The sequence below is a fragment of the Oncorhynchus mykiss genome, chromosome 23, assembly GCF_013265735.2.
Source record: "Oncorhynchus mykiss isolate Arlee chromosome 23, USDA_OmykA_1.1, whole genome shotgun sequence".
Taxonomy (NCBI): Eukaryota; Metazoa; Chordata; class Actinopteri; order Salmoniformes; family Salmonidae; genus Oncorhynchus; species Oncorhynchus mykiss.
Window position 1 is genome coordinate 61,971,640 of NC_048587.1, and position 12,190 is coordinate 61,983,829.

General features: G+C 43.3%; 1 protein-coding gene across 1 annotated transcript in view; it reads left to right on the forward strand.

Annotated features, from left to right (window-relative positions):
- LOC110516873 (protein eyes shut homolog) overlaps positions 1–12,190 on the forward strand; it is a 167,192-nt gene that overhangs the window by 148,175 nt on the left and 6,827 nt on the right. Inside the window, exon 11 of the mRNA XM_036960954.1 lies at positions 1,540–1,712. Coding sequence (XP_036816849.1) covers positions 1,540–1,712 — 173 coding nt within the window. The remainder of the gene's footprint in view (positions 1–1,539; positions 1,713–12,190) is intronic.

Here is a 12,190-nt window from a genome sequence, read left to right on the forward strand (position 1 = left end):
GTATCATCACCATCTGTAGAATCTGTAGATGTATCATCACCACCTGTAGACTCTGTAGATGTATCATCACCACCTGTAGACTCTGTAGATGTATCATCACCACCTGTAGACTCTGTAGATGTATCATCACCATCTGTAGACTCTGTAGATGTATCATCACCACCTGTAGATGTATCATCACCATCTGTAGACTCTGTAGATGTATCATCACCACCTATAGACTCTGTAGATGTATCATCACCATCTGTAGACTCTGTAGATGTATCATCACCACCTGTAGATGTATCATCACCACCTGTAGACTCTGTAGATGTATCATCACCATCTGTAGACTCTGTAGATGTATCATCACCACCTATAGACTCTGTAGATGTATCATCGCCATCTGTAGACTCTGTAGATGTATCATCGCCATCTGTAGACTCTGTAGATGTATCATCACCACCTGTAGACTCTGTAGATGTATCATCACCACCTGTAGACTCTGTAGATGTATCATCACCACCTGTAGACTCTGTAGATGTATCATCACCACCTGTAGACTCTGTAGATGTATCATCACCACCTGTAGACTCTGTAGATGTATCATCACCATCTGTAGACTCTGTAGATGTATCATCACCACCTGTAGATGTATCATCACCACCTGTAGACTCTGTAGATGTATCATAACCATCTGTAGACTCTGTAGATGTATCATCACCACCTATAGACTCTGTAGATGTATCATCGCCATCTGTAGACTCTGTAGATGTATCATCGCCATCTGTAGACTCTGTAGATGTATCATCACCACCTGTAGACTCTGTAGATGTATCATCGCCATCTGTAGATGTATCATCACCATCTGTAGACTCTGTAGATGTATCATCGCCATCTGTAGACTCTGTAGATGTATCATCACCATCTGTAGACTCTGTAGATGTATCATCGCCATCTGTAGACTCTGTAGATGTATCATCGCCATCTGTAGACTCTGTAGATGTATCATCACCACCTGTAGACTCTGTAGATGTATCATCGCCATCTGTAGACTCTGTAGATGTATCATCGCCATCTGTAGACTCTGTAGATGTATCATCACCATCTGTAGACTCTGTAGATGTATCATCACCATCTGTAGACTCTGTAGATGTATCAACACCATCTGTAGACTCTGTACTACAGTATTACTAGTAGTAAGCCAGTCCCCTGTACTACAGTATCACTTGTAATAAGCCAGTCCCCTGTACTACAGTATTACTAGTAATAAAGTAAGTCCCCTGTACTACAGTATTACTAGTAATCAGTCAGTCCCCTGTACTACAGTATTACTAGTAATAAGCCCGTCCCCTTTACTACAGTATTACTAGTAGTACTCCATGTCATTCTGCTCTCCCCTGTAGCACTACTTCCAGCACTGTCTGTGCCAATAAGTAGTTATTCTGATGTTATGTAAACCTCATGACATCTCCCCTAGCTGCCAGTTACCCTAACCCATGTGTTCCTCTCTCCCCTAGCTGCCAGTAACCCTAACCCATGTGTTCCTCTCTCTCCTAGCTGCCAGTGCCCATTCGGCTGGAAGGGAGCACTCTGCTCTGAGACCGTGTCTGTGTGCGACGCTGAACACCGTCCCCCTCCCTTGTGTGCCCGTGGTTCCACCTGCGTACCCCTTCCAGACGGATACACCTGCCTCTGCCCCTTGGGCACCGGCGGACTGCACTGTCAGCAAGGTCAGAATACCGACCAAACACTAACCAAATACTATCAGGTCAGAATACTGACCAAACACTAACCAAATACTATCAGGTCAGAATACTGACCAAACACTAACCAAATACTATCAGGTCAGAATACTGACCAAACACTAACCAAATACTATTAGGTCAGAATACTGACCAAACACTAATCAAATACTATCAGGTCAGAATACTGACCAAACACTAACCAAATAATATTAGGTCAGAATACTGACCAAACACTAACCAAATACTATTAGGTCAGAATACTGACCAAATACTATTAGGTCAGAATACTGACCAAACACTAACCAAATACTATCAGGTCAGAATACTGACCAAACACTAACCAAATAATATTAGGTCAGAATACTGACCAAACACTAACCAAATAGTATTAGGTCAGAATACTGACCAAACACTAACCAAATACTATTAGGTCAGAATACTGACCAAACACTAACCAAATAGTATTAGGTCAGAATACTGACCAAACACTAACCAAATACTATTAGGTCAGAATACTGACCAAACACTAATCAAATACTATCAGGTCAGAATACTGACCAAACACTAACCAAATACTATTAGGTCAGAATACTGACCAAACACTAATCAAATACTATCAGGTCAGAATACTGACCAAACACTAACCAAATAATATTAGGTCAGAATACTGACCAAACACTAACCAAATAATATTAGGTCAGAATACTGACCAAACACTAACCAAATACTATTAGGTCAGAATACTGACCAAATACTATTAGGTCAGAATACTGACCAAACACTAACCAAATACTATCAGGTCAGAATACTGACCAAACACTAACCAAATAATATTAGGTCAGAATACTGACCAAACACTAACCAAATAGTATTAGGTCAGAATACTGACCAAACACTAACCAAATAGTATTAGGTCAGAATACTGACCAAACACTAACCAAATACTATTAGGTCAGAATACTGACCAAACACTAACCAAATAGTATTAGGTCAGAATACTGACCAAACACTAACCAAATACTATCAGGTCAGAATACTGACCAAACACTAACCAAATAGTATTAGGTCAAAACAATAACCAACCAACCCAACCAGTTTGTTCCAAAAAAAGAAGAAAAAGAAAGCAATTAACCTCTGTTAACCTCTCCCTCAATCTTTCCGTTAATCTCTCCGTTAACCTCTCTGTTAAACTCTCCGTTAACCTTTCTGTTAACTTCTCCGTTAAGCTCTCTGTTAACCTCTCTGTTAACCTTTCTGTTAAACTCTCCGTAAAACACTGACGAAGGTCTATTGAGACCAAAACGTTGGTATACGTTTTTCCCCATTATCCTATCGTATCCATTTCCAGGGTTTTAAAATGTAATTACATCAAATGAATAGATCTCAGTCCCTCTCATATAACCATTTTTCTTTCCCCTTTTATTGATAGCGTGACACTAGGAAATAGATACCGTACCAGTCAAAAGTTTGGACACACCTAATCATTCAAGGGTTTTTCTTTATTTTTACTATTTTCTACATTGTAGAATAATAGTGAAGACATCAAAACGATGCAATAACACATATGGAATCATGTAGTTGCCAAAAAAGTGTTAAACAAATCGAAATATATTTTCAATTTTAGATTATTCAAAGTAGCCACCCTTTTCCTTGATGACTTTGCACATTCTTGTAATTCTCTCAACCAGCTTCATGAGGTAGTCACCTGGAATGCATTTCAATTAACAGGTGTGCCTTGTTAAAAGTTCATTCATGGAATTTATTTCCTTCTTAATGTGTTTGAGACAATCAGCTGTGTTTTGACAAGGTAGAGGTGGTATACAGAAGATATGTTATGTCAAGAACAGCTCAAATAAGCAAAGAGAAATGACAATGCAGATATGAAGGTCAGTCAATCTGGAACATTTTAAAAACTTTGAAAGTTTCTTCAAGTGCAGTCACAAAAACCATCAAGCGCTATGATGAAACTGCCTCTCATGAGGACCGCCACAGGAAAGGAATACCCAGAGTTACCTCTGCTGCAGAGGATAAGTTCATAAGAGTTACCAGCCTCAGAAATTGCAGCCCAAATAAATGCTTCACAGAGTTCAAGTAACAGACGCATGAATCAGGCCTTCATGGTAGAATTGCTGCATAGAGACCACTACTAAAGGACACCAATAAGAAGAAGAGACTTGCTTAGTCCAAGAAACATGAGCAAGGGACATTAGACTGGTGGAAATCTGTCCTTTGGTCTGAGTCCAAATTTCAGATTTTTGGTTTCAAGTAGCTGAACAGATGATCTCCGCATGTGTGGTTCCCACCATGAAGCATGGAGGAGGAGGTGTGATGGTGTATTTTGTATTTATTATGGATCCCCGTTAGCTGTTGCCAAAGCAGCAGCTACTCTTCCTGGGGTCCAGTAAAATTAAGGCAGTTTATACCATTTTAAAAACATTACTATACATTCACAGATTTCACAACACACTGTGTGTCCTCAGGCCCCTACTCCATCACTACCACATATCTACAGTACTAAATCCATGTGTATTATGTTATCGTGTGTGTGTATGCAAATCAAATCAAATTGTATTTGTCACATACACATGGTTAGCAGATGTTAATGTGAGTGTTGCGAAATGCTTGTGCTTCTAGTTCCGAAAATGCAGTAATATCCAACGAGTAATCTAACCTAACAATTTCACAAGAACTACCTTATACACACACACAAGTGTAAAGGAATGAATAAGAATATGAACATAAAAAAAATATATGAATGAGTGATGGCCGAACGGCATAGGCAAGATGCAGTGGATGGTATAGAGTACAGTATATACATATGAGATGAGTAATGTAGGGTATGTAAACATATATAGAAGTGCATTGTTTAAAGTGGCTAGTGATACATTACATCAAGATGGCAAGATGCAGTAGATTGTATTGTGTACAGTATATACATATGAGATGAGTAATGTAGGGTATGTAAACATATAGAAGTTCATTGTTTAAAGTGGCTAGTGATACATTTATTATATAGATTTTTCCATTATTAATGTGGCTGGAGTTGAGTCAGTATGTTGGCAGCAGCCACTCAATGTTAGTGATGGCTGTTTAACAGTCTGATGGCCTTGAGATAGAAGCTGTTTTTCAATCTCTCGGTCCCTGCTTTGATGCACCTGTACTGACCTCGCCTTCTGGATTATAATGGGGTGAACAGGCAGTGGCTCGGGTGGTTGTTGTCCTTGATGATCTTTTTGGCCTTCCTGTGACATTGGGTGGTGTAGATGTCCTGGAGGGCAGGTAGTTTGCCCCTGGTGATGCGTTGTGCAGACCTCACTACCCTCTGGGAGCCTTACGGTTATGGGCGGAGCAGTTGCCGTACCAGGCGGTGATACAGCCCGACAGGATGCTCTCGATTGTGCATCTGTAAAAGTTTGTGAGTGTTTTTGGTGACAAGCCAAATTTCTTCAGCCTCTTGAGGTTGAAGAGGCGCTGTTGTGCTTTCTTCACCACGCTGTCTGTGTGGTTGGACCATTTCAGTTTGTCTGTGATGTGTACGCCGAGGAACTTAAAAATGTCTACCTTCTCCACTACTGTCCCGTCGATGTGGTAGGGGTGTGCTCCCTCTGCTGTTTCTTGAAGTCCACGATCATCTTCTTTGTTTTGTTGACGTTGAGTGTGAGGTTATCTTCCTGACACCACACTCCAAGGGCCCTCACCTCCTCCCTGTAGGCAGTCTCGTCATTGTTGGTAATCGAGCCTACCACTGTAGTGTTTCTGCAAACTTGATGATTGAGTTGGAGGCGTGCATGGCCACGCAGTTGTGGGTGAACAGGGAGTACAGGAGAGGGCTGAGAACACACTCTTGTGGGGCCCCAGTGTTGAGGATCAGCGGGGTGGAGATGTTGTTACCTTCCCTCACCACCTGGGGGCGGCCCGTCAGGAAGTCCAGGACCCAGTTGCACAGGGCGGAATCGAGACCCAGGGTCTCGAGCTTGATGACGAGATTGGAAGGTACTATGGTGTTAAATGCTGAGCTGTAGTCGATGAACAGCAATCTCACATAGGTATTCCTCTTGTCAAGATGGGTTAGGGCAGTGTGCAGTGTGATTGCGATTGCGTCGTCTGTGGACCTATTGGGGCGGTAAGCAAACTGGAGTGGGTCTAGGGTGTCAGGTAGGGTGGAGGTGATATGGTCCTTAACTAGTCTCTCAAAGCACTTCATGATTACGGAAGTGAGTGCTACGGGGTGGTAGTCGTTTAGCTCAGTTACCTTAGCTTTCTTGTGAACAGGAACAATGGTGGCCCTCTTGAAGCATGTGGGGACAGCAGACTGGGATAAGGATTGATTCAATATGTCCTTAACACACCAGTCAGCTGGTCTGCGCATGCTCTGAAAACGCGGCTGGGGATGCCATCTGGGCCTGCAGCCTTGCGAGGGTTGACACGTTAAAATGTTTTGCTCACGTCGGCTGCAGTGAAGGAGAGCCCGCAGGTTTTGGTAGCGGGCCGTGTCAGTGGCACTGTATTGTCCTCAAAGCGAGCAAAGAAGTTGTTTTAGTCTGTCCGGGAGCAAGACATCCTGGTCCGCGACGGGGCTGGTTTTCCTTTTATCGTCCGTGATTGACTGTCGTATCTGAGCCGTTGAATTGCGACTATACTTTGTCTCTATACTGACGCTTAGTTTGTTTGATTGCCTTGCGGAGGGAATAGCTACACTGTTTGTATTCGGTCATGTTTCCGGTCACCTTGCCCTGATTAAAAGCAGTGCTTTCAGTTTTGCGCGAATGCTGCCATCATTCCACGGTTTCTGGTTTGGGAATGTTTTAATAGACGATGTGGGTACGACATCCCCAATGCACTTGCTAATAAACCCGCTCACCGAATCAGCGTATTCATCAATGTTGTTGTTTGACGTAATGTGGAACATATCCCAATCCACGTGATCGAAGCAATCTTGAAGCTTGGAATCAGATTGGTCGGACCAGCGTTGAACAGACCTGAGCGCAGGAGCTTCCTGTTTTAGTTTCTGTCTATAGGCTGGAAGCAACCAAATGGAGTCGTGGTCAGCTTTTCCGAAAGGAGGGCGGGGGAGGGCCTTATATGCGTCGTGGAAGTTAGAATAGCAATGATCTAGGGTTTTGCCAGCCCTGGTTGCGCAATCGATATGCTGATAGAATATAGGGAGCCTTGTTTTCAGATTAACCTTTTTAAAATCTCCAGCTACAATAAATATATCCTCAGGATATGTGGTTTCCAGTTTACATAGAGTCAACTGAAGTTCGTTCAGGGCCATCGATGTGTCTGCTTGGGGGGGATATATGCTGCTGTGATTATAATCATTCTCTTGGTAGATAATGCAGTCGGCATTTGATTGTGAGGAATTCTAAGTCAGGGGAACAGAAGAACTTGAGTTCCTGTATGTTGTTATGAATGCACCACGTCTCGTTAATCATAAGGCATACACCCCCGCCCTTCTTCTTACCAGAAAGATGCTTGTTTCTGTTGGCACGATGCGTGAAGAAACCAGCTCGAGTGAGCCATGTTTCCGTGAAACAAAGAACGTTACAGTCTCTGATGTCTCTATGGAAGGCTACCCTTGCACGGATTTAGTCTACCTTGTAGTCAAGAGACTGGACATTGGCGAGTAGAATGCCTGAGAGCGGTGTGCGATGTGCCCGTCTACGGAGCCTGACCAGAAGACCGCTCCGTCTGCCCCTTCTTCGGTGTCGTTGTTTTGGGTCGCTGGCTGGGATCCGATCCATTGTCCTGGGTGGTGGGCAAAACAGAGGATCCGCTTCGGGAAAGTCGTATTCCTGGTCGTAATGTTGGTGAGTTGACGTTGCTCTTATATCCAAAAGTTCCTCCCAACTGTATGTAATAAAACCTAAGATTACCTGGGGTAACAATGTAAGAAATAACACATACAAAAATCTAAATACTGCATAGTTTTCTAGGAACGCGAAGCCAGGCGGCCATCTCTGTCGGCACCAGAAGTAGATGTGACTGTGCCAATGTTTATGTTGCTTCACAGTCCCCTCTGTTCCATAAGTTTTTTTTTAATCTGTTTTTTTTAATCTAATTTTACTGCTTGCGTCAGTTTCTTGATGTGGAATAGAGTTCCATGTAGTCATGGCTCTATGTAGTACTGTGTGCCTCCCATAGTCTGTTCTGGACTTGGGGACTGTGAATAAACCTCTTGTGGCATGTCTTGTGGGGTATGTATGGGTGTCCGACCTGTGTGCCAGTAGTTTAGACAGACAACTCGGTGCATTCAACATGTCAATACCTCTCATAAATAAAAGTAGTGATGAAGTCAATCTCTCCTCTACTTTCAGCCAGGAGAGATTGACATGCATATTATTAATATTAGCTCTCTGTGTACATCCAAGGGCCAGCCGTGCTGCCCTGTTATGAGACAAAACTAGGGCCTGTAGGACCTGCCTTGTTTATAGTGTTGTCAAGAAGGCAGAGCATCAATTTATTATAGACAGATCTTAGCTACTACTGCATCAATATGTTTTGACCATGACAATTTACAATCTAGTGTTATTCCAAGCAGTTTAGTCATCTCAACTTGCTCAATTTCCACATTATTTATTACAAGATTTAGTTGAAGTTTAGGGTTTAGTGGGTGTTTTGTTCCAAATACAATGCTTTTAGTTTCAGAAATATTTAGGGCTAACTTATTCCTTGCCACCCACTCTGAAACTAACTACAGCTCTTTGCTACAGCTCTTTGCTGTCATTTCAGTCAGTCTAGTAGCTGACGTGTATAGTGTTGAGTCATCCACATACATAGACACTCTGGCTTCACTCAGTCAGTGGCATGTCGTTAGTAAAACTTTTTAAAAGCAAGGGGCCTAAACAGCTACCCTGGGGAATTCCTGATTCTAGCTGGATTATATTTGAGAGACTTCCATTAACCTCTAGCGTCGAGCAATCCCGTATCCGGGAGCGTAATCATAGCCTCAAGCTCATTACCATAATGCAACGTTTCCTTTTCATGAAAATCGCTAATGAAATGAAATAAATATATTGAAACACAAGCTTAGCCTTTTGTTAACAACACTGTCATCTCAGATTTTCAAAATATGCTTTAACCAAAGCTACACAAGCATTTGTGTAAGAGTATTGATAGCCTGGCATAGCATTAAGCCTAGCATTCAGCAGGCAACAATTTCACAAAAACAAGAAAAGCATTCAAATAAAATAATTTATAATAATTGCGACGGAGGACACCAAGCGACCACCTGGTAGATGTAGTCTCTTATGGTCAAAATTACGTCACAATGCTGCAGACACCTTGGGGAAAACGTGGAAAACGTAAGCTGACTCCTAGCTCCTCTACAGCCATATAAGGAGTCATTGGCATGCAGGGCTTTCAAAAAATGGGGCACTTCCTGGTTGGATTTTTATCTGGGTTTCGCCTGTAACATCAGTTCTGTAGCACTCACAGACAATATCTTTGCAGTTTTGGAAACGTCAGAGTGTTTTCTTTCCAAAGCTGTCAATTATATGCATAGTCAAGCATCTTTTCGTGACAAAATATCTTGTTTAAAACGGGAACGTTTTTCATCCAAAAATTAAAAGAGCGCCCCCTATATCGAAGAAGTTAAAGAACACCCTCTGTGTTCTGTGAGACAAGTAACTCTTTATCCACATTATAGCAGGGGATGTAAAGCCATAACACATACGTTTTTCCAGCAGCAGACTATATTCGATAATGTCAAAGCTGCACTGAAGTCTAACAAGACAGCCCCCACAAACATTTTATCATCAATTTATCTCAGCCAATCATCATTAATTTGTCTAAGTGCTGTGCTTGTTGAGTGTCCTTCCGTACAACCATGCTGAAATTCTGTTGTCAATTTGTTTCCTGTGAAATAGCATTGTATCTGGTCAAACACCATTTTTTCCTGAAGTTTACTAAGGGCTGGTAACAGGCTGATTGGTTGGCTATTTGAGACAGTAAAGGGGGCTTGATAGTTAGTTGATAGTGCAGAGTGAGCTGCATAAAGTGGTCTTCCTACTATTGCACACCACCTCAGTGCTAACAGTGTAACTCTGGTTTATATGCTCATGACTACTGCTTACAATAGCTGTAGGATAACCAGATGTATTCGGTGCAATTAGGGGTACATAAATTAAATTACTTACATTGTGTTTGCCAATGCCCCTAAAATCATGTACATTTCATTCAGCATTATGGCGACTCATTGTCACAATGGTAGGGATTAATTGAGCTGGTCTTGGATCATTTACCAGTCATTGTTCCAACGCAGTATTGAAATGCGTGGACAGAGTCCAGGAGCCAAGATGATTTGGATGGACTCCGTCATTCCTGTAGAGTATCTTCTGTTTCCAGAAGGTGTCAAAGTTATCAATAAAAGTGACTCCAGCAGAGCTACAGTAGTATTTTAGCCAGATGTGTAATGTCAGCAATCTGCTGAATCTTTTACACCCGCGGCCCAAAGATGGTACTGGACCTGAAATTACTGGCCATTTTTTGGAGTCTCTTAATGCTAAAATCAGTTCTTTAAAATCAATTTTCAAATGTTCCGAGCTAGCCCCTCCTGATGTCGTTTGACCCCACATGGACTACGACAGTGTCAGCTCCCGGCATCTGTGGTAGAACAGTCAAAGCACCCTTGTTATGTTCTGTACTTTTGCCTTGGGGACCGAGATGTTTCTCACCATAGAGCTGCCTATGATGACAGCTGGTGATGTTGAATGGGCCAGTCTTTCAGGCAGCCTCACAGTTTGGTGAGGCTGGGAGCTCCGAAGATCTGAACCCGATGTAGAAGCCACCGGAGAGGGAGACAGATCCGAGGACGAAGATGCAGGTACCTCCGGATCCGATCTTGATTGGGAAGCCACTGAGGACGAAGGCTCCGGAACCTCTGGATCCAGGGCGGCAAAGCTGTTTTTGGTCTGTGTCAGTTCCGGGCTCAACATCTCCATGGAGACCCCCGTTGCCAGAGGACGCCTTCTTCGACTTCCACGGCAAGTGACGTACCTCCATGGCTGGTTGGTTGGGTCGAGAACAGCTCCGTTCTCCAAGGAAGAAGAGACCACTTCGGGGATGGAACCCTGCCCAGCACCGGCCAGTCGGCTGTGGAGAGCCGACACGGCGGCAAAACTTCCACCAGACTAGAGCGGCAGAAAAATAAAAAGTAGGTGGGCGTGGGTTCCCCAGTAGCTTATGTAGGTTTGCTACTTGCTTGCTAAGAGTAGCTACTTCGCTCCTGTAGTCCTCCGCAAGCAAGCAGTTGCTACATTGAAAGTCAGCGCGGTCCACATTGTCCCGGAACAAAGCAAGCACAGCTCCTGCAACGCTGGAAACGTTTAATAGCGGCCTCCATTTGAGACCTTTTTTTTGAGGCCGCCGAGTGGTCTGATGAGTTCCTACTGTGAAGCATGGAGGAGGTGGTGTTATGGTGTGGGGGTGCTTTGCTGCTGACGCTGTCTGTGATTTATTTAGAATTCAAGGCACACTTTACCATCATGGCTGCGCGGTTTGCGCTTTGGAACTACCATTAGTTTTTCCACAGGACAATGACCCAACACCCCTCCACGCTATGTAAGGGCTATTTGACCAAGAAGGAGAGTGATGGAGTGCTGCATCAGATGATCTGGTCTCCACAATCACCCGACCGCAACCCAATTGAGATGGTTTGGGATGAGTTGGATCACAGAGTGAAGGAAAAGCGGCCAACAAGTGCTCAGCATATGTGCGAACTCCTTCAAGACTGTTGAAAAAGCATTCCTCGTGAAGCTGGTTGAGAATGCCAAGAGTGTGCAAAGCTATCATTAAGGCAAAGGGTGGCTACTTTGAATATATTTTGATTTGTTTAACACTTTTTTGGTTACTACATGATTCCATATGTGTTATTTCAAAGTTTTGATGTCTTCACTATTATTCTACAATGTAGAAAATAAAGAAAAACCCATGATTGGGTAGGTGTGTCCAAACTTTTGACAGGTACTGTATATTTTTTCCATGAATCCACCAGATAATCCACCAGATACTATAGCTGCAGTCCTGCTCCCAGACTGGCAGTCAGAGTAGCGCTTCAGTGGTTATATCCCAGACTGGCAGTCAGAGCAGCGCATCAGTGGTTATATTAATGAGATTTCAATCAAATCCAGTCAGTCAGTATAGCTCTCTGGTACAAATTGCCAAGGAACATTGGGCTCTGGGGTGAGCTCATTTAAATGAATCCATATTCAGTACACTGTGACCTGTGACCTGTTAGAACTGGCTGGGCCAATAGGTTCAATTAGAGAATTACATTGCATAATAGCCTACTGTGGCTATAGCCCTCTGTCTCTTACAGCCGGTACCAATTCCCTCCCTACTCCTTCCCCTTGGCCCTACTCCTTCCCCATGGCCCTAACCCTTCCCCATGGCCCTACTCCTTCCCCATGGCCCTAACCCTTCCCCATGGCCCTACTCCTTCCCCATGGCTCTACTCCTTCCCC